The sequence below is a fragment of the Pithys albifrons genome, chromosome 14, assembly GCF_047495875.1.
Source record: "Pithys albifrons albifrons isolate INPA30051 chromosome 14, PitAlb_v1, whole genome shotgun sequence".
NCBI classification, from domain to species: Eukaryota; Metazoa; Chordata; class Aves; order Passeriformes; family Thamnophilidae; genus Pithys; species Pithys albifrons.
The window spans coordinates 10,405,660-10,430,180 of NC_092471.1; the positions used below are offsets into that span (position 1 = coordinate 10,405,660).

At 45.0% G+C, this 24,521-nt stretch overlaps 1 protein-coding gene across 4 annotated transcripts in view; it reads left to right on the top strand.

The window, feature by feature from the left end:
- Nucleotides 1-24,303, top strand: part of GRIA3 (glutamate ionotropic receptor AMPA type subunit 3) — a 146,081-nt gene extending 121,778 nt beyond the window's left edge. The window contains exons 13-16 of one of the 4 annotated variants that reach the window (XR_011699060.1): nucleotides 1,943-2,190; nucleotides 2,748-2,862; nucleotides 18,795-18,909; nucleotides 21,032-21,122. Coding sequence is in view for 3 of the 4 variants with exons in the window: in XM_071569624.1 (XP_071425725.1) it covers nucleotides 1,943-2,190; nucleotides 2,748-2,862; nucleotides 21,032-21,277 (609 nt within the window). In the remaining variant the exon portion in view is untranslated. Of the gene's footprint in view, nucleotides 1-1,942; nucleotides 2,191-2,747; nucleotides 2,863-18,794; nucleotides 18,910-21,031; nucleotides 21,280-21,860 lie in introns of those variants that run through there. The other 3 variants (XM_071569624.1, XM_071569623.1, XM_071569622.1) reach the window with 3 other exon arrangements.
- The last annotated feature ends 218 nt before the right edge of the window (nucleotides 24,304-24,521 follow it).

A 24,521-nucleotide genomic window follows, 5' to 3' on the forward strand; every position in this document is an offset into this window, starting at 1 on the left:
GGGGGTTGCTGGAAAAGCAGCAGCCGCAGGGCAGTGTGCTCGCAGACTGGTCTGGTCATCAGCCCTGGGGTGCCTGTCAGAGAGCCCCGGGGTGATATCCCTCCTTGGGCAGCACCCACGGCCCCGCGGTCAGCCGGGGCTCAGCACTCCCCTCTGCAAACCCTCCCACCGAGGCGGGCAGGGGCAGGGCCGGGCAGGGCCAGCGCAGAGCAGCGAGCACAAGCTCCCTGCCAGGAGCGGAGCTGCCACGCTCCCCACTTCGGCTCCAGAGCCACCATCCTCATCTCTGCCTATTCAGTGTTTACTGTTGTAGCGGAAAATCAGGAAAGTCCCGATTCCTTCTTTTATCTGTGTTAAGGACCTATTTCAAGCCCCACTTATATCCCTTTTCCTGCCAGTGCAGGATAAGGTCCTACAGCCCCTCTTTAGCCAGGAGATAGATGCTCTCTCTCTTGCCTATTTTTCACACCTACCACACAGTCAGCTTCTCTGGAAGCTGAGCTGTGTTGTCTCTCTGATTTCCTGTTGTCGAATGGACTGATTTTAATTGGTTTGCAATTTTCAGGTTTTTTTTCAGCTCATCAGGAAGGATAATTAAAATAAAATCCTGCCCTCCGTGCTCCTCTCAATCCGTTGTAGCAACACCAGCTGAGCATGTTAATCCGAGAAGCAGTACAGGCAGGGCTTGCTCTCTGTGAAGTGTTTGGAGGCTGGTTGTTAAGCATTGTATTATTCAAAATGCATTAAATTGTCCTGAATGAGGTGGAAGCATGTCTCAATCATCAAGAGGATGGACATTAGCAGTCTTCCACCACAAGTTTGCTACATTTGAACTAGATTTACCTACTGCCTGCTTCATTTCTATTCTGCAAGGAAAGCTGTGGACAGGGAACTGGCAAGGAGTAGAAGGCATAAATTTGAGATACCTACAGCTTGGACCAAAAGCTTTATATAAATCCTTTGGATTTCTAGACTTTAGAGCAATGCAGTTGGCATTACTGCCTTCTGTTGACCAAGCAGGAAAGTTTAACCAGTAGTCCAGGATACAAATGCATAAGAGTCTGGAGGTGGCTTTGAGATGTGAGGGTGGTTTAAATGTTACTGGTGGGGAAGAGGGAGAAGGGGAAGTAACACATTTCTCAACATTTCCAGATTTACAAAGCCTGTATGCTGAGCTAAAGGCTGTTAGGGTTGGCTCAACCACAAAACAATGAAAGCAGAAAAAATAGATAGAGATGACAGGCAACCAGTTAACCAGAGATTTTTTTCAGTTTATTGATAATATTTGTGTTTGCTCTCTTTTAGGTAAATGTAAAATAAAATTTTGAAAGTTTGACTATTGACTCATAAAGGATTTTGGAATTACTATTTATACCCCTTGTATGAGCACCACCACCATTAGAAGCCACTAGAATGTCATGGTCTCCTGCTGTTGTCACATGAAAAGCAGACTCCTGCCTTGCTGAAAACTTGTAATACGCAAATGTCAGTCCTTCCTATCTGCAAATAGCATAAAAAAACCAGTGCTGAGGATTTGTATGAAAAGGAGAAGCTCCTTTTGCATCTGTTGGCCATGATGGATGAGTTGGGATTTCCCACCCTCCCTCTGGTTCAGTAGCAGAGCAGCACACAGGCAGATAAACCCAGCACAGAACAGGAGCCAAGCGCTGGGATGGGCACACGCTGTTGTTCATTCTGACTGCCAAGCTGCCAATTACATGGCAAATAGTAGACTAAATGTCCGAGATTTGTTTCCCCCTCCCCAAACATTTTAAGGTTTGGTCATTGTTCAGGAGGCAATGTATATCCTTCCAAGCTACCTTGACTTTTTTATTTGCTAACCTTAATCAGTTATAGGGTTTCATGCCAGCTAACCCCAAGGAGCTCAGTCCTGTGCCCTTGCCAACACAACTCTTCATTTCCCTCCTTTTGTCTCTCCCAGAGGTCAAAAATAGCTGTCTACGAGAAAATGTGGTCATACATGAAGTCGGCCGAGCCCTCGGTGTTCACCAAGACGACGGCGGACGGCGTGGCGCGGGTGCGCAAGTCCAAGGGCAAGTTTGCCTTCCTGCTGGAGTCGACCATGAACGAGTACATCGAGCAGCGCAAGCCCTGCGACACCATGAAAGTTGGAGGCAACCTGGATTCCAAGGGCTATGGTGTAGCAACCCCCAAAGGCTCAGCATTAAGGTGGGTGGAATAATATAACAATATCCATGTTGTTATAGTATTCCACCTACCCTGATGTATTGTGTTGTCATTTTCTTTCTTGTGGATTTTGAGGTAACTTAAAAGTTTAAAATCTTCAATATTCCATGGAGTTAAATAAGACGGTAAATTATGGTTTCATTTATTTAATGCATCCATTTTTTGTGTTCTCTTCGTGTTGTCCTTTCTGATTGTTTGTTGCTGTTTTAATTTTACAGTTCAATGGCTTTTTCAATTTAAATGGTAAAAGCCAAGTTAACCTGCCATATGTGACGAATGTTAACTGCATGATGTGGTGTTCTTGTTACTTTTTTTCTCAAAGACGATTTCCCCATCCCGCACACTTCAGTTTTGAGCAAATGTTATCCTCCATGCCACCTTCCAATATTTAACCCTGTATTTGCTGTACAGACATTTTGATAGCTCCACGTTCTGTGAAATTTTAGCCAATTTGTCCTCTTGTGCTCCTTTTTTTATACGTTACGATTTCCTGAGCATTTGTGCATTTTTTCTTACAAGTTATGTTTTATCGTTTCAAGAAATGCTGTTAACCTGGCAGTATTAAAACTGAATGAGCAAGGCCTCTTGGACAAATTGAAAAACAAATGGTGGTACGACAAAGGAGAGTGCGGCAGCGGGGGAGGTGACTCCAAGGTCAGCCTCAATGTCACCACAATCGGGTACCTTAGCAAAGAGTAATCGGCAAGGCTGTTATTTCGCTTCTCAAGAAAAAAAGAAAAACAACCTCAAAAAAGAAAGCAGATGAAAACCATCTTACTAATTGCGGTGGGGGGAAAAAAAGCCATTTTCTTGCTCAGTAGCTCTTTCAAAGAAACAGTCTTCTTTAATATCACAGCAGGCTTGGTCAAGTTTGGAAACTTTATTTAACTAACAGATAGAAAGTCCAGTGTTGGTGGGACCTGGGCAGAGCAAATCAGTGAGGTAACTGTACAAGAAACCAGTGATGGCATCTGGTCACCGTAGTAATCCCTGAGGACAAGGCTTTGGTCCTCATGTGATGCAGAGCAGGTTTTGAGAGGCTTTTTTGGCCAGGACCACCTGTGCCAGCACAGACCTGGAGATGAAAGGGCTCCTGTCTCCTTTGCTCTTTTGGGTAGGGGTCAAGCAAACCAGTACCAGCACATGTGGCTTTGCTGGTCTGAGCTGGTGCTACAAGAGCCTGGTCTGTGGAGAAGAGATGCTGGTGTGGGGCTGTAGCTCAGAGAAGGAGAGGGTGGCTGCTCACCTAATCAATCACAGTGTGGGGTAGAGATAAACGTTAAGCAAAGATCATGGCAAAGACAATGTTACACAGAGACGGTATTGCCTGTTAATGGTAAAATAACAGCAACAGTAACGGGTAAGGAGTTACAGCTTATGGTAGGCAAAGCTGAAACGAGATGTGCTACTTGCAACAAGGTGGTGTTTAGTTGTATTGCTGCACTAAACTGGAAATTAAGGAATGAAGCTTTGGAAGTTTTGTCAGGAGTATTCGAATGTCACCTTTTGTATGGCACTGACCAGTCTTCTGCACACACTTGTGCAGGAGCCCTGCATCTGTATTACATTGAGATGTAGAGTCAAACCTGGCTCTAGTGCCAGCAGTGGCAATGCTGTAACTGCATTCTGCTGAGCTGAGTCTTCCCCCAGCCTGCCAAGCAGCCTGTGCTTTCCTATTGCCACCCTTATAGTGTAAAAGTGGCATTTTCTGCAGTCTTTAATCCAGAGAGGAGAAGCTGTAGCTAAAGTAGGCTGGGTACTGTTGGTCACCTTGGGTGCAGAAATTACCAAGAAAATTAATTTAAATGACATCATTATATTGAAAAGTACTGAAATTCATTTTCATAGTGACACTCTCCTACAGTTACTAAAACCAGTTCTTTAGGAAATAATAACTCCTAATCTTGCTTATAGAAATGCTTCAGCTTTGGCCCAAAATCAATAATAGCAGTATTTTCAGTAGACCGCAGTTTTGGACAATTACTGCAAATTACTGCTGCATTCTGTTAATAAGAGTTGCTTACAGTTGGCTTCATAGGAAATCGCTCAGCTTGTCATGTCTGATGTTAGCAAAAGCCACTGTGTAATATTGAAGGAAGGAAAAGCTCTTGAATTCAGGTTTGTTCAATAGCTGGAGGTCTGCAGTGCTCAGCAGCAGCCTAGAGATGAGGATGAGCTTTTTTATGCATTTTAGCTCTGCTGCTCATCCTTCACAGAATATTTTTATATAATGTCATACTTGCCAGTATATTAAATGTTTAATATATTCTCCTGGGATCCAGCACCTCACTGTTTAATGCTACCTCCATGAAAAAAAAACTCTTTGTACAAACCAGCTCCAATGAATTTCATTGCTTCAAGTTCATTGAATTAAACCCAGCCAATAACACTTTCAGCCCTAAGAAAACTAAAAAGGATTTTTAAAATGGTCATAATTAGGGCAGGGTCATCCTATTTTTCGCTTGTGCTGAAAGACCTTTTACAAAGAGCGATACTGTCTATGAGCAAGCCCTTGGCCTGCACAGGAAATGTTGCAGGAGTGGAGTCAGGGATGCTGTGGTAACATGAGTTGGGGAGCAAACACAGTAATGAGTGTTTTGCTGGTTTAGTCCAAAATGCTGTCTTTGCAACATGCTGTGGTGAAAGACTGCTTGTTAGTTTGAGCTGCGGACATCAGCTCTCAGGGCACGGCTCAGCTGGCACAAGTCCTGAGGCAGGAGAAGACCTCCCACAGAAGACTAAGCTGAGGGAGGCAGAGAGGGGGTTAGTTGCTGTTTCTAGGGGTGTTGTAAATCAAAGAGCTTTCTGGTTATGAAGTGGTTTTTCTGGGGAGGTGGCATCCCAAAGCATTGAGTGCTGCCAGCTGTGATGGAGCACTGTTGCAGCAGCATGAGCTGCCTTCCCAGCAGTGCACACTCCATTGCTGGCCACTGGCACCAAGTTCAGGCCATGCCCCTGCCCTCTCAGGAAAGGTGAGCACCACTGCTGCCCTCTGGGCACTTCAGTTTCAGCAGTCTCGCTGGCCTCTCTCTCCTGTCTGTCCTCCCACCAGAAGTTGCCCTCATCATTTCATCCCATCTCTCCGGTTAATTGTTTATGTGAACACACCTTCATTTATACAGCTTTCAGAGGAGGTGCTTCAAAACTGCTCTTTTTTTCCCCTTAAAGGAGGTGGTAGCTGGGGGGAATCAGAGTGGATGGGGTGGGGAAGGTGCCTAAGGTGGAGATACAGACCTTGTAGCTCGTCACAAGGCTGGTGTGGGGACCATTGCTCACTGGGGACAGCTCTCTCTACCGGCTGAGCTGACAGAGCCCCTCTCAGCTTTGTCAGTAGAGACCCAGGCTTGGGTAATCGCTGTCCCAAGTTTGCAATCATCCATGTCCTACCTGCTGGGTTGTGCGCAACTGGGAGTTGTGAACTGATGGTGCTGGGTTCTTAAGCTGAATTCCTCTGTGCACTCTAATATTCTAGCTCATGCTGAAAGCCAGAGGTAAGTATGCAGTCTGCTTGCCTGTGCCAGCACCCATTGTTGTACCACAAAGGACCCAGTCACCCAGAAAATGCCCTCCTGTGCTCGTCCTCCCTGTGGCCTCGCATGCAGTGTGCCTGTGCTTGGAGAGGAATGATTCTGAGTTGTGACTTCATCCCTTGTTACTATGTCATCATCAACACTGGAAAATTAAACAGTGACTTTCAGTTTCACAAGGATTTTGAGTCTTGCAGCAGGAAAGAAGAAAAGGTATTTAGTTGTCTTTTCTGCAAGTTTTTTAATCTGTTGCGTCACACAGAGTGTAAGGTTAGTCCTGTGAACTTCCCGTGCTCCTGGAGTTTATTCATAATTTGAGACTAAAGAGATTGTGCCATTTTAATGAGATTGTTTTAAAGGCCTCAACTGACATGTGTCTTGTTTTCAGCACTACCAGTCTGTGCCAGTGCTGATGTGGAGAAAAGGGTGCCAGTCTGCCCTGCAGTGCCTTAGCTGTTGGTACTGCCTTGGTGAAGGGAGTTACCCAGTTTTGGTAGTGGTCCTCATTTAAGAAGTCTGAAGGGGAATGTGCTCCATCTATATGCAGTTTTTCTGGGATGCATGTTAATACATGTGGGCTGACTTGGCTGGTGCAGACGTTCTGGTACGTGCATCAAAATTTGTTCATTTAGCTCTCCTAAATGAGCATGAATTTAGTTTCATGGCAGAATTACCCTGTCTTCAAATGCTCTTCTACTTGTGAGCTGAGTTCTCAATTGTGAGAGAATACAAAATAGTAGTTATAAAAAAAAATATTCCAGGAAATATGTTGCAGTGTATTACGAGTTTGGAAACTATTTTGTTTATTAGACAATCCTATCATCTTGGAGCTGAGTGATGTCTGAATAGAAATTTAACAAGAACTAGACAAAAGGGGATGCAGACGGCAGTAGCAGGCTGAGTGACTTAAGTGAAACTAATTATTCAGTTGCATAGGAACAATTTTCTGCTAAGATAAATTTCTGTAGTTATGCTGTTGATAGATTTCTTGTGTTCTTATACCTTCATGGTAAAATTTAATGAAACCGACACGGAAGGAGAATGTCTGAATGCAGCTTCTTGCCAACTTCACATGCCAAGATTTCTTGCTAATTATTTGAATCAATTTTTTTAATATATTCTTTTTTTAGGCTGATATCTCTTTTGGAGTATATCTGTGAAATGATGTGCAATGTTATACTACTTATTTTTCCAATTGTTTCTTTTAATCATAGGATTACTCTTCTGGTGAGCTAGTTGAGCTGTACCCGCAGAGCCACACTCCACGCAGCGTCACATCCCCAAGCCCTTCTCAGCTGTGAGTGCGGCCATTAGCAGATGGGATCTCTTCCCCCATTTCTGTCTGCTGGTTTGCTTTGATACATTTTCAGCACAGCCGTTGGCATTTGAGGCATAATTTTTTTTAAGTGGCATATTTTTAGAAGAAATCTGTTATGCATTATTTTAGATGATACCTGACGCCTAAAGAGCACCATTGCCAAACGCGTCATGCGGAAAAGGGAACATTTGGGGAAATGGCTATCTTAAAAAGATGCAGCACGATTTATTTAAGCAATTTGTTTGAAATTATGTTCATCATCATGAATTTCCTTGTCACCCATTCTATAGGCCTGGGTTATGAGCTGGAAAAAGATAAAATGGCTGGTCAGAGCCAGTGACAGTAACACAGAGCTAATTCATGCTCAGAGCTGGGAAAGTAACATGAAGTTATTGTATTGTGCAAACTAGTGACAAAGCAAAATAATGCTTTATAAAGAGGGCATCAGAATATTGGTTTAATTGACACCTATTACTTTATAGCGTATTAGAAAATAATACTGTGTATGTTTTGTGCCAATAATGAAGTCTTCATGCTCTGGGAGTTCATTGGAGCATCTCGCTTAGAGCATTGCCAAGAAGGGCAGAGAGCCTGCTCTGGTTTGCATGGCAGTGCTGTTGTGCAGATTGTTGAGGGTATTTTCCTGGAAATGTAACTGGGATACTGGGAACAAGGATTTGGGACAAGCAGGTTGCCCTGGCTGGGCAGGAGTTAGTGGAGTCAGGGCTGGTGGCATCTGAGAATTGGGAACTGTTGTGTTTTGCCTGTATAATCTTTATCATCCTGAGGACTGGCTTTGCTGCCTTGCCAAAGCTGGAGCTGCCTGTACAAGGGCGTGTGCTTGTGCAGCATTGACTGCAGCAGAGCTGGAGCTCATACAGGGACACCATGTCCTGCCTTTATGGCTACAAGAAATCTTAGAGAAAGACTTGTTACTCGTGTATTCCTTTTGATAATACCTGTGGTGCTTAACAGTTAATTTCCATTAATTGCTTACTTGAGTCATTTATCCATGGGACTGGAAAAGGAAAAAAAGGAAATCCAGCAGCTGGAAGTGGAGCTCCCAGCAGCAGGAGCAGGGCCCTTTCTTTGAACATCTCCCTGAGGGTCTGTACTTGGCTGTTTCCTCTTTAATAGTAACTGCTGTCATTTACCATACAAAGGGAAAAGTAAATACCTTTCTTCTTGTTCTTCTTCAAAGTGACTCTAATGTTTCAGCATTGAGCTCACATTGGACACAGACACTTGTGCTGCTCTGAGGATTTCTCTGTGCTGGCTGGCATTGTAACTGTGGGTTGGACACCTTTAGCTTTGTAGCTGTTCTTTGAATGTCTTGTGTAGCCTTTGGACTAAGCAGCACCTCCCTGCAGCCTGCTGAGGAGCCGAGAGCAGGAGTCGCAGAAGAAGCCGTTTCAAGAGGAAAATAAAGACGGGGTGGGAAGTGGATGTGTCTAGAGGCAAGAGAAAGAGAAGGTGAGGGGATAGCCCACATGCAAGGTAAGTTGAGTCTCTTGCTCATATCCACCAGGTTAGAGAGGATCCAGGCAATGATGGAAAAGATCCATGCTGCTGTTTCTGATGTTGTAGGTTTGAACATGATGTTAAGCATCAGCTCTCCCTTGCTCTGCCTCCCTGTTTGGGGAGCTCTTCCTCTCATCCCTCACCACATCTGTACCTCAAGTCTTGGGCACTGCTGTGAATGAACTACAGTGACTTGTTAGAGCTTGCATTTCCTAATCCCATTGGCACGTATTATTGCATTAGCACTTGGCGCTTCTATTAAATTATGATCTTGTTAGTACAGAGTTTAATTTGTTTGAGCTACACTTATGAAACATATAAATATACTTTCATAGTGACAGCTGCTGCTGCCAAACACAGGCTGCAAACTCTCTGCAAAGAGCACAGGAACTTGCAGCCTTGGTTGGTAATGCATCTGTACAGGTGTGTACAGAGTGTGTGTAGATGTTACAATGACTTTGTGCACCAGTTCAAACAACTGAATTTAAAATGTATACCTAGTTCCCACAAGGAAAAAACAACAGAGTCTGCAAAAATACAGTGATTGCTCCAACCTGCTCTAAAAAAAAAAAAAAAAAGGCAAGAATCCTTGAACACTATTTACAAAAAAGCCCAGTAATGGAGACTAGAACGAAGTTCTGTTATGGGGAACTATTGCCGCTACCAAGTACTCAGCAGGAACTGAAAAAACCTGTCCCCTGGCAGCTGGGAAGCTGCAGCCCCAGGATGCTGCTCACCAGCACTTGGAGCCCTGGGGTGTTGAGCATACGAAACTGCTGCTGGCTCTGCTGTTGAGGAAAAACATCTTTCTGGCCAGGGGATTTATTGCACTGCCTCAGAGCACTACCCCAGCCATCGACATGCAGTGTATTTCTTAGGTGGCTGGGGGTTATATGGGGCTTGAGGCACTGAGTTTTAATCTTCTAATTTTTAAAGCTTTTAGTCTTTTCAAACTAGAAGGCTTTCACTTTTATCCCTTCCTCTGCCCAGCTGTAAACCATTTCAATCCCTCAAATGTTAAATCTTGGAGATGTGCAACTGCTGATAGCACAGGTAGCAGAGCAAAGAAGAAATCCCTGGTGCTTTTTCCGTGAATATTAAATGTTCAGTATGGAATATCAAAGATCACTTTTTGAGACAGAAGGTAACAAGTAGGAACAGTGATTGACCGTGTGGGTTTCTGCCCATGTTACCAGGGCTCTTCACTCCTGCTTGGGATACCAGATAACTGTAGTCTTTAAACAATCATAGTGGTTTTGAAAGTGAGCCTGTTTCCATCCAAAATCTCCTCTATCCCTCACGTGTGGGTGTGTCGCAGCACATGAAGTTGTCACACAGAGATGTTGCTAAATTGGTAAATTGCAACAGGCAGAATGATCAGATCTGGGCAGGAGCAGAGCCCTTGGACAGTGCATTCACCCGCAGGTTTTGTATCTATTCAGAAGTTATTTCAGTAACAAGATCTGACAAAAAGTCCATTTGATAGTTACAGATCAGGCTGGGATTTATAGAGCTTGGGGGAATAAAGTGCCTCATTTGATTTAGATGGGTCTTTAACCTCAAGCGATGCCCTCTAGAGAGTAATGCTGGATTTGGTGTATCTTCCTGGATTGTTTCTATCTTTATACTTTAATGATACCAAGATGGCTGTTAGTGAGATTTTTATGGTATCCTGTCAAATTAAGCTGAGTGCCTGGGCTTGATTTCTGCCTTTGCCAGTGCCCTGTGTGGCCGTGTGCCTGTGCAGGCTGGCTCAGGGATGCAGCAGTGGCCACTTGCCTTCTGGCCCACTGAGCTACAGGCAGCAGGACTGCAGTCCCCATCCAGCATCAACTGCCCTTCCTCCTGCCAACCCAGCGGGGGAGGCTGCTGATTCAGCACGATGTGGAGTGGTGAGGGTGTCTCTGCTGTGCTGGGTGCTGGGCCAAGCAATGGTGCAGTTGTTCAGGGTCATTCTCCCTGTGCCCTTCAGGTATTTACCTCTTGCAGCATGGTAAAGGTGACACATCCCACATGTCCACAGCAACTGCCCACTCTACTTCCCCTGAAGTTAGTGGAGATTTGCCTGTGACACCACCAAGAACAATTAATTAAGTGCTTGCAGTAGTTCAACCAGGTAGGATTTTAGGAAGCATTTGGAATTAAGAAAGTGCTTGTTTGTTTGAGCCTTAATCCACTTGCCTTTCTCTGACACTGTGAGATGGATTTTAGAAAACCAAGCATTTAACTTCTGAACTCTTTGATGTTATAACATTGTTGGTTGAGTTGTGCTGATGTCAGCAATCCCAGGGATTCTCCAGCCAGCAAGGACAGCTCTGGTCATAAGGAACAACGGGGAAACAATTCCAGCTGCAGAAGTGAGAGTGATCTAAATATGTCAGACTCCTAAATTAAAGAGATTAGGTAAAAATAACAGGAATTAAAAGTAAAACAAGTCAAAAACACTTTATGATACAGTAACCAAGACCTGGTACTACCATGGACTCTTACCTCCTTCATGTCACTAAGATTTGGATAGGAGGGTGACAAGCCCTTTGAAGGGACATAGCCCTTGGTCTGACCATGGGGCCACACTGATGTGGAGGGAGGATGTCACGCTTCATTAATCTTGCACTCTTAGGAGGGGCAGATTTGCCAGATGCTTCCTGTGGCTTTTTGTTGCTCTGATGCCACAAATCAGCAATAAACCTGGCCTAGCCAGATATTAGACCAGATTTACAGCTGTTCTGTGCCATGCTGTGTGACACAGCTGGAGCCCGGGGGTGTCTTTGGTGCTGTGATTTCACCTCCCCCAGTGGACCCAAGTGGGCAGTACTGAGGTACAGTGACATAGAAACAGCTTTGCTGTAAATACCACATCCCTGTGGTGTGCACCTGCCTTTCCACAGCACTGCTCCAGCCAGAGGAGTTTCACATCTGCCGTTGTGCTGCTGGGGAAAATGAACAGCCTGTTGATGACCACACAGGATTCCACATTGTGGCAGATGCAGAATTTGGTACATGGGGAGGTCAAGTCTCAGGCCTGCTAAGAAGAGACAAGGCTCCTAGTAAGGGTATTTACCCAGTGTTTGGAGCCAGCATCCCTCTGCCTGTGTGAGAAGGATCCCGTTGCCACTGGCCTTATATTTCTTAGTTTAATCTCTGAGTGGACTCTCTGTCGCTGGGTTGGGTGGCCACATCCCTCCCCAGTGCTGCTGGGGACATGAACATCCTGCCTGAGCAACCCTGCAGAAGCCGTGGAACCCTCCTGGGACTGCTCGTGAAGATGCAGCAGTTGGAGCTCTTGCCAGACATTTGACATCTTCCTGAGCCAGCCAGGATCCCTCTAAGCTGATCAGCTCTGCTGCAGCTTGTTCTCTGCTGTCCTGAGCCTCAGCCCTGGGCATAAGTGAAGAAAGGACCTTTTCAAGACAAGAGAGGAACTCTAAAAGCTGGTATTATCCTTGTCTTCCTTCAGGCTCATGGGTGATTCCTTTACCCTCTACCCCCAAAAAAGCTACATTTTGACTCTCAAGGTGCTGCAAGCAACGATCTCGTGAAAATGCCACACTGTACTCTGTACACCAAATATTCTACGGAACATCAGAAATGGGCTGACGATGGGTGAAAGAACCTACAACTGTAAGACCCAGGTGGTGAGAAATGCCAGGGCAGCCCTTGGCCAGTCCCACAGCCTGGGAAATTCAGGGCAGCCCCAGCACTGCCCTCCCCATCCTGCACCACTGGGAGGAACCCTTTCAGATAGTGCTTTGAAGAGCCTTTCCTTGTTACACATTTGCTTTGCAGCTCCCTTTGCTGAAAGATTGCATCTAAAAATTCTAAATTAATTCTGAGCAATGGTTCATCTAGTTTGAAGGAACAATGTGCTGCCTGCCATGTTCAGTCACTCTCCTTGGCAATGATCGGGTTTGGGTATAACATTTATATTACATCCATTAGAGCATAGAATGGGGTGTGAATTATCCAAAGCTGTTCCAATCATCACTTAAAATCTTTATGGATTGCAATAATAAACATAACTACAGCCTTGCTGAGACTTCATGCCACTCAAACACCAGTTAGACACAGCTGAAAAAAGTCTGCAGATTATCAGGTGAGATGTTCAAGTCCTAAAGTGACTTTTGCTCCTAATTCTCACCTGTAGTGGCCACCAGCAATTTGTATCACCTGCTGTGACTTGTGAGGACCAACCCAAACATGGCTACAAAGCCACTAGCATCATTCCTGGAAAATGGCCCTTTCCTGGCAAGACCACAATGTTCTTTTCATAAATTAACAGTTGCTTTTTCAAGAAACTGCTCAGACTCTTTACTGCAGTCCAGGTTCGTTCAGGGAAGGGTCCTGTTTGCAGCACTGGCACACAAACATGATGGCCAGTAACTGGAACTTAATTGCCAAAAGAACATTTTGGCCAGCTTTTGCAGTCACATGTGGGACCACAGCCTGCTGGAGCTCTGTCTTAAGCTGGTAGAAGTTAGTGATACCAGTAGGTAAAACATCTAGTTTGCAGTTATCTACTTTAAGTAGGTGCCAGTGAAATCATGAAAATTAACATAAAAGATCATTATTCAAACTGCTGAAAACCTGTTATGATTTATAATTTGAGAGGGGCAGAATTTCTACCTTCCCACTTTTGGGACTAATAAAGATCCATTTCTTTGATGATTAATTTACTTGTCTCCTACTTCAAACTTGTTCTGTCCGGAAAGAAATATTATAATGCCACCAGTTTTCTCAATGGAGATAAAATTTATTGCAACTAACCTGAAACTGGTGCTTTGGCCAGAGGAGGCAAGGCAAGAAATCCCTCAGACAGGTGAGAGTGTCTCAAAGAGGAGAGCAGACAGCCTCTGAGTCGTGTTCCCTCTTTTCCATATTAATGGCATGAATGGAAGATAGATAATAATAAAAGAGAAATGTAATAAATGCCTGCAAAGAGCATATAGCAGCTCCTTCTTCTGAGAAGGAATATCTGCATAGTGAACATACCCAGCTTGGAAGTGATGTCATGTTTTATGCAGGATTGACCCTCATGACAAAGAAGTGCTGTAGTGATCCCTGAATTTGAAGAGAGAGGTAGTCCAAGCTTTTGAACTTGAACCTGAAGTTTTGGGGACCCAGCTCAGGGGCAAGATTTTAATAAGTGAATGCACATTGTTTTTCAGAAATCAGTTCACTCCGTCAGTATTGTCCTGTCACCCAGGGCCACCTGCAGGAAAGGCTGCCAAGGGGCTCGTGTCCTGTGCCCAGAGGGGCTGAAGGGCAGTGGGAGGAGGCCCCAGAGTCACACAGCAAAGGGAAGAGGAGGTTCCCTTTGAGATGGTGTTACATTAAATTTGGAAAAAGACTGGCACAACAAGTTTTCTAGCAGTATCTGATGGCTGAAGAGGGAAAGGTAATGCTGCCAGCACCTGAGAGGAATCTCCTAACAGGGTAGCAGAGAAACCAAACAGCTGAAACATCGGTAAGACCCACCTCTGTCCCAGGTGCAAAATCATGTTTGTGGCAGCCTCTCATGGAGCCTGTAGAATAGAAATCAGCCATAGCAAATGACTGAATTCATCTATGAGGGCAACACTATCCCATACGAGGCTCCTGGTACTGTTTCTCTAAACTCAAGTCCTCCAGTCATTGGTAGATACAAGCAAAAAAATTCTTAGCAGGGTTTGATAGATCTGCCCAACACATCCAACCTCACAAGTTTAAGCCTGGATGAGCCAGATGTACTGGATGAAAAGGATGACCAAGGAAACAACAAAATCCTTCAATTATGAGAAGGAAGAAAAGCACTGCAAGTTTCTGCACAAGAATACCATCCTGTGGCATCCAAAAAGCTGACATCCCAATCCAAATGTCCTCATCTTGGTTTCTTGGCATACAGAATGCAACAAGACAGCACAAGCTCTCAAACCTCTGAACATTTTACTTTGATAAAAGCAACCAAACTAATAGAGGACTGGTCTGGAAACCCCATGGGGCAGATGAAAAAGAATGCCATCATAAATTAAAGCAAGAAAAAAGTGGAAGCCACCTGGTAAAGGGCTGAGGACCTCATAAGACATCCCATACAGCCCAACAACAGCAACCTAGTTAGAAAAATGGCTGGAAAGCACAAAATTATCCCAGGAACAAGATGAGGAAATGGAAGTCTTTTGAGAGACACACACAGAGAAATTGAGAAATGATCCTCTGGGCTGGACAGGGAGATAAACAGATGCCTGGGGATACAACCTTCCCATGGGACCCAGGCAAGTCATTTGGTTTCTACATTCCTCTGCCCCTAATGCAATTTTAAAAAATCCCTCCCTCTCAAACAAACAGTGCCAGGGCAACCCATGAAAGTTCTCCTTCCTTCAGCCAGCAGCCCTCACTCCCAGAAGAGCCCTGCATTTCCCTCTACAACACCCAACAGAACACTTTGCAACTTGGTGGCCCTGGACCAGCCAGGATGGGCAGTGCATTGACACTGCCTGAGGGACACCATTGGGACCGGCTGGGTGTGAGCTGAGGGGTGGCACAGAGGATTTGTGTTCCACAGGCAGTGCTGGGCACTCGGCGAGAAAAATGCCAGGATCGAGACATGGCCCTTCTGAACTTCAGATCTAAAGCCAGGCCTGACTCTATTAAATTGAACCAGGCCACGCAACTACTTAGAGATGAGGAACTGGAAGTGTACCAGCAGCCAAGCTCACTTTCCAGTATATTTACTTACCTTAGGAATTTGGGAATTGAGGAGTCCATCCCTCACTAGCTCACACTGCATTCCTGAATAGTGGGACCAGTGACTGCAAAAGCATCATGCCTTCTTCCACCCTCAGTGCACTCAAATCCTGCTGCACAGGAAGCAGCTCATGCAATTAGGTCTTTGGATCTATTTCCTGGATCTGGCAAAATTGTTCCTTTGATGAAGGAAGCTGCATTTTGTGCTCCACAAATTGGTGCCTTTTCTTGCACACTGAGCACATGTCCTCGCCCAGGTATTGATGTTCATCCCAGTGCCCCAACCAGCAAAACAGCTGAGCTGAATGGGGCTGGGAGCTTGCTCAGGGAAATCCCCAACTCATCTGTGTGGTGGGGGCATGGGACAAGCTAAGGCAGGGGAGAACAGGCACCAGCTACTGCATCATGTCTGACTTGCCTCCCCTGGTCCCTCCATACACAACCTGCCTCTCTGGCATGAGCCACCTGCAGTCAGCCCCTCTGCCAGGCAGGATGGGGAGCATGCCCACCACAGGGGCACCCTGCCATAGTGACAGCTCCACCAGCAAAGCCTTGGTGAACTGGAAACAGGCACTGGCTCCTTGGCACCTGCCTGCCCATCCCATTCTACTCCTCATGCTGGGACAGATGGATGGACCAAATCACTTCTCTCCTACCCAGGCTGAGGGACCTCACCTGACAAACAGGGCCATGACAAACTACAGTGAAAATCCCAGTTTGGGCAAATTCCCATCTGTTTAGTTAAGATAATTTTAGTTTACTACTTTTTTTTTTTTTGGCAGTTGCGTGTGCACAATTAACTGCAATCTTGGCTTGGAAAAAAAATAAAGCACCCTAATTAGCATATTAAGCCTCCTCATTTCCCAGTACTGTATAATGTTGTGAAAGCTAATCTATAATGTATTGGATGTTATGCAAATTCTTGGTACTCCGTATGGGGTTTGTAAAGGCATGCAAATTAAAAATAGTGTTTGGAATAGGACTGGGGGGAGGGGAAAATTTGCACAATAAAATATGCGGGTAGGAGGAAAGGTGTTTATAACCTTCTTCCTATTGTTTGTGTATTCTCAACTGTACAACGCTTTTCAAAGTGGAGAGATGTATTGCATAAAATCTCTCCAAACTGGATAGTTTTTAAATGAAATTTCAAATGAGAGCATTGTTCTCTAAACAATAATTCACCCCACTCTCTGCTGGGTCTTGTAAGTGGTAGGTAAGGGCACTTAGATCTCACTGACTGGCATTGCAGTCATGCACGGCTGATCGTAGTGTGTTTACCTGGGGGTCACTGGGGGTCTTGTCACAGCCACTGCTGTCCAGGAGGGTCCACAGTGGTGGCTGGGCCAGGACCTGGTTGGTCGCCATCAGAGTGACTTGGCGGGGCAGGTGCATTACTTGCAGCACCCCGGGCACTTGCACTGTGTGAAGCGTGTTTTGATCCTGTTAATATTTTATAGCCCTGCCTACAGGAGGATGTAAGTGTAGCTGCAGCACAGCTGGCTTTTCAGGATGCCGCTGGCTGCGGGTGCAGGGGCTCCGTGCCTGCTGCCGGCGCCGAGCCAGCCAACACGGCCAGTCTCCCGCAGCGTGTCCCCGCCAGCCGTCGGCTGTGTCCGGCTGAGCGCTACCGCCAGCGCTGATTGATACTTAATTAGATTACAGCTGCCGCTTAAAAATAGGCATTTTATAAAAATAAAATCTTGGCTGGTGTCAGAACGAGCCCTGTGCAGACCAGGCGTGGTGCTGCCTCTCCCTGGACAGCCAGGAAGCTCTGCAGGCACTGCTGGCATTGCTGCCACTGGGATCAGGGCGGTTCTCCCCACCGCGATGGCTTTTCCTTGCTCTTGCCTCCCTGGTGGCCTCAGCGACACCACACTGGGTCGCGTTGGTGCAGCCCGGGGGCGCGTTCAGCTCAGGAGCTCTTGGACATGCTCGATTTTATCAGAGTGCCCCGCAAGCTGCTTGGGCTCGGCTGAGCTCAGCTTGTCCCCGGCGCCGTGGGGCTCCTGTCCTGCTCCCAAGGGACACGGAGCACCTCCCAGGGTGGCGCTTTCCAGCATCAGGCACCAGCAGTCTCACGGCAATCTCAGAGGTTGGCAGATGAGGGAAGGGGGCTTTTCCTTACCAGCTGCTTCTTCCAGCATCTTGGCCTGCCCCAGACGTGGCAGGGCTCAGCCACTCGTGTTGCCAAGGCTGTGAACTCTCCCAGTCTGGGGATGTTTCACTAAATTCCACCAGTTAAGCTTGTATTTAAGGTGTTTTGTATACGTTGTGCTGCTCTTCCTCTTGAATCTCTTCTGCTCTGCAGAGTCAGGCACTTTGGGGAGGAGTAGGGGAAAGGCAGGGAGCAAACATGAGGCTGGCACTGGGGCAGATGTGGGCTGAGCTCCTGCATCTCCTCCACTGACAATAGGCCTGGATGGACTCAGAGGAGGCCATGCTTGTGTCTGCCCAGTGTTATCCCATGCAAAGTGGTACAGCATCGCTGAGGGTAAGGGCCCAGCCCTTTCCTCCCCACCAGCTGCCCTGCACAGCCATGGAGCAGGAATCAGACGTTTTCAAGCAGGAGCAGGAACTGAAGATGTCCCTTATGCAGGGAGCCTGTCTCATAGAAGCAGGCAGGAAAAAAACCACGATATCACACAAAGAGGAACTGAAAATGACAAAACCCACCTGAGAGCTCCTCAGGTGCTGCTTTCCCACAGGGAAGAGGCAGATGAGCTCAGGTACCCTTTGGCTGTGAGCTCTTGGCAGTACCAGCCAGCAGCTCCCTTTGTCCTGCCAACATTTCCCACCATGGGCACTTTCAGCAAGTGTTTTCATATTCATGAATTCACTCCACAGAGGCCTGCATTTGCTTATTTTCTGCTGCAGTTCCCTGGACTGGGGGAGCTCAGGATGCAGCAGCTCCAGGGAGTGCAGCAGAGCACCATCCCTCCGAGCACAGCCCCTGTAGCAGGAGCTGCAGAACCCACCACAGGCAGGGAAAGGGCTGTGAGAGCTGGCAAAACCTCCCTCCAGGAGTCCACCCTGGGGGCCTTTGCTTTGCAGATGTGCACACCCACACCCACACCCACGGGGCATGAGGGCTGCCAGGGGCTGGGAGCCGCAAGCACTGTTTGACCTTGAGAAGCCACAGTGGCTGGTTTGGGGCTTCTGTCTGTTAGTGCAATACGAGGGTCCTGCTAGATCAAACCCACCCGAATCTGTAAAGCTACTGCAAGTGCCTGTGGTGCACCAAACTGGGAAATTGGCCTTGCTTTGTTTCTACTGCCTTCATTTAACAGTGAGTGCCGATTACTCAAAGCGATATGGGCAGGACCTGGTAATGTAGAGATGCTCTAGAGTTAACTTAAGGGGATGATCCAGTTGCCTGCAGTGTAAATACTTTGTGGCCAGGAACCCTGCTTTATCGCTTTGTATAGTTTTAAAGTAGTTTAAAGATTGAATAACATAAAATAACATAATATAATGTTATTTATGTTATTTCCCACGTGAAGAACTCCTGTAAACCTTGCAGTATTGAAACTCAGTGAACAAGGCATCTTAGACAAGCTGAAAAACAAATGGTGGTACGATAAGGGTGAATGTGGAGCCAAGGACTCCGGAAGTAAGGTCAGTCGCTGAAGGTCTTTTTGTACTGATTAGCAATCACATTTTGACCCACTGTTTGTTTATACCAAGAATGACTTTTCAAAAGTTGCTATTTACATTTTGAAGGTTGAAAGAAAAGAATAGAAAGAATAATTTAAGTCTCAGAACATGACAGCGTTTTTCTTATATGCAGTAACAGACTGTAGTTGTAAGTATGTTTTACTGTGTGAGTATTTTGCGAAGAGAAGCCCCCAAAGCCTCCCAAGATGGTGTCTTCATTTAAATGTGCAAGCTTCAGCACAGTCATTATGTTTTATTCAGGCCAGCATCTTTTTTTTTGTTTTAGTTTTATTGAAAAAACACTTTTTTGTTTCAAAATTACTACTTAGATTCTCTACATGTCAGTTTGGGAAACAGTCACATTATGCTTGCTAAGGGTGTAAATTTTCAGGACAGACCACTGATAAGGAAAAAGCCCTCTCCCACTCTATTCTGCAATTCAGTTTGAAATTGGCTGGATTTTTTTTTAAAAATCTAGAAATACTAATGGTGATTAATTACCTAAATGTTCCATATTCCTTTTTATACTACTTTGAACCATTTTGCTGCTGTACTGCCCTGTCACCCCCCAGCTGTGCTGCAGGGCTGGCCAGCCTCATGCAGGACCACTGTAGACCCCAGGGGAGGTCCCACTCCTGAGGTGGAGCAGCCCAGTAGCTGCACACTTAAATTGCAGGAAATATTTATTTACACCATTCAGTTAAAAGAAAACACAGAGGATTTTTTTTTTAATGCTTATAGACCCATTGGGAAGAAAAACACTGTAAAAGTGCTGGGCTTGTTGGAGTGAAGGACATTTTCAAAGGCACCAAGAGGAGGAGAAATCCTGCTCCAGCTGAATTTGGTCGCAGTTCAGTGCCTAACTCCCCTGGTGCCTTTGGAAGTGCTCTCTGTAATCATTCAAACAGAAAACTATAATTTCAGAGCACCCTCTCAGTGTCGGAGGACAATTTCAAGTTCCAGCGAAGCCAATAATAAAATTTCATTGATTTCAGTTGGACTGGAAGTTGCTTAGGGCACAACCCTGTAGCTGTTATATGAGATAAATTTGGGATCATGGGATATGTGATCACACAGCAGCTGCAGGAGGGAACTGTAATTGAAAAGAGGTATAAATGAGTAGGCTCTTTAGTTTATATGGCAGGCTGTTTGCTACAACTGCCTATATCCAAACTGCCCATGGAACGCACAGACACTTGCAAGGTAGATCATATTTTATTCCAACTGTATGCAAATCTTTTTTCCCTGGAGAGACTCATTTCCTGAGCTCCATCAGCAAGTGTCTTCTCTGGGCACAGCCAGGTTGCTTTGGCACCTGCCTGTCCATCGGGGCCAGAGTGGCATGGTGTGCCAGCCCAGCTGGGGCCATGCCAGCCCATGCAGCAGCAAAAGGGTTGCAGCTCTATTTAATCTGATTACAGAATCCTATTTTTAAAAATGCAAGCTTCTTCCCCATCTGACATGTATTGAAGGAGGGTAAACCCTGGCCAGAGATTTTTGTGTTACAATGTCTGGTTTTATTCGATAGCTCACTCTCCCAGAGGTGCTGGTTTAACTCAGGGCTCCACTGCTTGACCTCCAAGTAACTGACCATCTTCCTAAGGTGGTTTGTTTTTTTTAAATAATGAAAAAATAAATGTAGATAAGTTTAGCAGCATCTCAACAATTTTATTTATGTTTGCCAGAACCAAGTGTGCAGTGGTTTGGCTTTTTCTAGTTTTGCCCTGGCCTTCTGTTTATGCAGCCACTGCTTTCCCCAGCACAGTTCTGCCACAGTGCCTTTGCCACCAGGGATGCTCAGCCGTAGGATGCTCTGGGACACCAAAGGCCTGGGGCAGTCAGTGGCCAAAAAAATACCATCACCCTGGAGTCAGCCAGGGTTTCATCTGCCACAGGGTGGAAGAGCAGTCACTGCTGCGCAGCCCCAGGCTGCAGGGATGGGGGATCAGCTCTGGCCCGTGAGCCGGACACTGAGCACCACGAGTGTAGCTATTCCAGCTAGGACTGAGTGCAAAGTAGCTTGTTGTCTGTCTGCCTGTCTGCTCCTCACAGCAAAACTAACGGCGTGGCTCGTTTCTCTTAGGACAAGACGAGCGCTCTGAGCCTGAGCAATGTTGCCGGGGTGTTCTATATCCTTGTGGGAGGCCTGGGGCTGGCCATGATGGTGGCTCTGATCGAGTTCTGCTACAAGTCCCGGGCCGAGTCCAAGCGAATGAAACTCACCAAGAACACGCAGAACTTCAAACCCACTCCTGCCACCAACACCCAGAATTACGCCACCTACAGAGAAGGCTACAACGTGTACGGCACAGAAAGTGTGAAAATCTAGGGGTACGGCTGAGGGCTGGGAACCAAACCCGCTGGGTTGGCTTCTTTTGTTTGTAGCTCTCTGTGCTATTTTGCTGTGTGCATCAGCAGGATGATGCAAGAGGGCTTTTGAAACATTATCTTGTGGCAGTCTCAAAGTATCAGTGGTTTAACTTTCCCCTCTGATCAGAAGTAAGCTTGGCACCATCCTGTATTGCACACAGTGGTAGCTGGCTTGGGCTGCAGTGAGTAACTCCTCTCTCCAGCATCGTGCTTGTTCAAAATGAAAGTATTTTGTTAATTGGTTTAAAAATCCCTGTAATCAGAATTCACATCTCGCTTGCCGGTGGTCTCTTCCCCTTTGTTTTTTAAGCTCTAATCAGGTCAGGTAAGTGCTCTTAGGAAGTCTCAAAAAAATCTACAGTAGAACAAAAACTACACAAGAATTCATGATTTCTAAATCAGGAAAGGTAGAGCTGAATTGCTGAAAAGTGACTCTGGAAAAGCCTGGTTAGCCCCTCGCCCACAGCCTGTGCCTCTCCGCGGGCTGAGCTCTCTGCCCCTCACTGCCAGGCAGTGATGAAATCTCTCTGGTTTTATTATAGATCCTCACCCTGACAGCATGCAAGAGGAAAAACAGCAGAGAATGTGGCTACTTCATGGATTTGGACCACCTGAGCCAGTTGTACTCTCTCCGAGGTGTCGGGCATGACACGCATTGATGATGGTGCAATGTACTTTTAATAGGAAAAACTGATTTTTTTTTTCCTTCAGTGCCTTATGGAAGACTCTGAGACTCACAACAATGCAAACCATCACTGAAATATTCTTGCTTTGCTTGAAAGAAGTAAAAGAAAAGAAGAGAATAAAAAGAAAATTTAAAAAAAAAAAAGAAAAAGAAAAGAAAAAATGAAAAATGACAAAAAGAGAAAGAGAAGAGGAAAATTAAAGGAAAGGAATGGTAACAAGATATTGGTATGTGAAAAAGAATCTTGTAAAAATAAAATCAGTGCAACAAAAGCCATTCTTTGATACCACTGCACAGTAACTGAACTTGTGTCCTGAGAGCAAACCGCAGCCGGTTTCATCAGCCACCCCAATCGTATCAAATTATGAAACTCCTCCTGACACAAAGCCTCAGAAACCTTCTGCGTGCGAACACGGACCGGCCTGCCACTGCTTGTATGAGCTGATGTCAAGATGTTTCAGTATTTACTTACAGTGGTGTGATTTTATTTTTATTCTGAGCCACTTTGATCTCTCCAGCTAATTTGAGCAATTCTGTATAGCAGTAAAAAGTGTAACACCTGAAGAAAAGAATCTATGTGTTCAAATCAATTAAGGTCGATGACTGTGATTCTGTAAATCCAAAAGAAAGGAATTTGTGGAACTGCATGTCTTGCTTCCAGATCAGTAAATTAATTTCTTGACAAGGTAGCTAAAGTGTGGGCAGAAAATATTGCATTCCTTCTTTTGTTCTATCATCAGGCATACCTACAGGTGCTTTATTTAAATGACATTGGGTGGCTTTTAAAAATAAAAAATAAAAAAAGGAAAAGCTACTTGCTGTTTAGGTTCAGACAATATATCTCTTTTCTTGGTGTGCATTTGCATTTTAATTCACTGTTTAATATCAAGCAATGAAGCAAGAGAAGGGCAGGTTAGTTTTTCCCAGGCCTGCTTCTGCATCACCCCAGTTCTCTCCCAACTAGCACTGTGCTCAGCTAATGCTTCTCGGGAATGGTCCTTGTAAAACACAAGTAAGGGAAGAGGATAGTAGCTGCAGTTCCAGAGTAACAGTAAGTGATCTAACATGAGTCCTGCTAGTACTGTTATATTATATCAGCTCCTGCCAACTCTTGTTTCATGGCCCCTGGTGAGAGGATGCTCCTGTCGCTGCCTCTCCTGAGGAGGACCCTGCTCTCTGCCAGCTCCAGGCAAGGGCTCGCTATTACTCACATCCAACATCTTAGACAGCAGCATTTCAGCCTTGAACCTCTGCCTGGAAACTACTTAATGTCATCTTTAAAAATAATTAAAAAAAAAAGCAAAAGACAAAAAAAACCACAAACCTTTAAACATATTGTCAATCACATGGGAAATGTTCAATGGAATATCTGCATACTAATTACCTCTAATCGACAATATGTATTTTCTGTAGTTTACGATAGACTTTTATTTCATCAGTAACATACAATGAAAAAGAAACTCATTTAAACCAGTCTGACCCTTAGGCGTTTAGTTTGCTGATGATAGATTTGAACTTTTAATAGGATTTAAAAACAAAAACAAACAAAAAAAAGAAAAAAAAAAAGAAAAAAGAAAAATAAATCTCATTAAAAATAAGTATTTCCAACAAAATGTAATATAAAATCATTTTAAAAGCTCATAGGAGAATAATTTATTGTTCAAGTTTTTAACAAGATGTTGACAAAAAATTGTTGTTTTGTTTTCACTTTCTTTTCATGAAACTGTGATTTTTTTTTTTCAACTTCTGAACGTGATCACAGCCCCAGCAAGGGCGAGCCTAAAGCTGTGCGGTTATGAGTTGTATTTAAAACAAACATTTTTCTTAAAAGCTGTATAAAAGATGTATGTTTATCAGATCAATTTTTAAGAGTGGAGGCTTCACACCAGTGAAGGGAGTTTGGTAAATGGTTCGATATTTTTTAAACTTGCATGTAAAGCTAAAACAAAACGTGTTGAGTGCTTACCAATTCCGGCGTCCAACTTCAAGCTATTGGAAGTTCGGCAGTAGTCTCACAATGATTTGTTTTGGTATATTTTTTTTAATTTGTTTTACTTTGGGGGGATTTTAGGGTTCTTTCAGTTTTCTTTTTGGTTTTTTTCTCCTTTTTTTTTTTGTAATTTAAGTTCCTATTTTTGGTCGTTGAAACTGCACTTCAGTGAGCAGAAAAATTGCCAAGCAAACTAATGGCTGTAAAAGCATAAACTGCATGTGTGGGCATCAATTACTGAGCCTCATTTTGATGAGGTGTTGTACAAAGAGTTTTAATACATTTTGTAAATAAAACTGTAAAGAAAAAATTAAAAAGCCTGTTTATCTTTTTGTCAGGAGTGAAAGAGTCCCTCCCTACTGCTGTCCAGTTTGGGATGCTCCACAGGTATTTACCACAGAACCCTACAATGGTTTGGGTTGGAAGGAACCTTAAAGATCATCCAGTTCCAACCACCCCACCCTACACCACTACACCAGCTGCTCAAGTCCCATCCAGCCTGGCCTCAGGCTCCAGGGGTGTAACTGA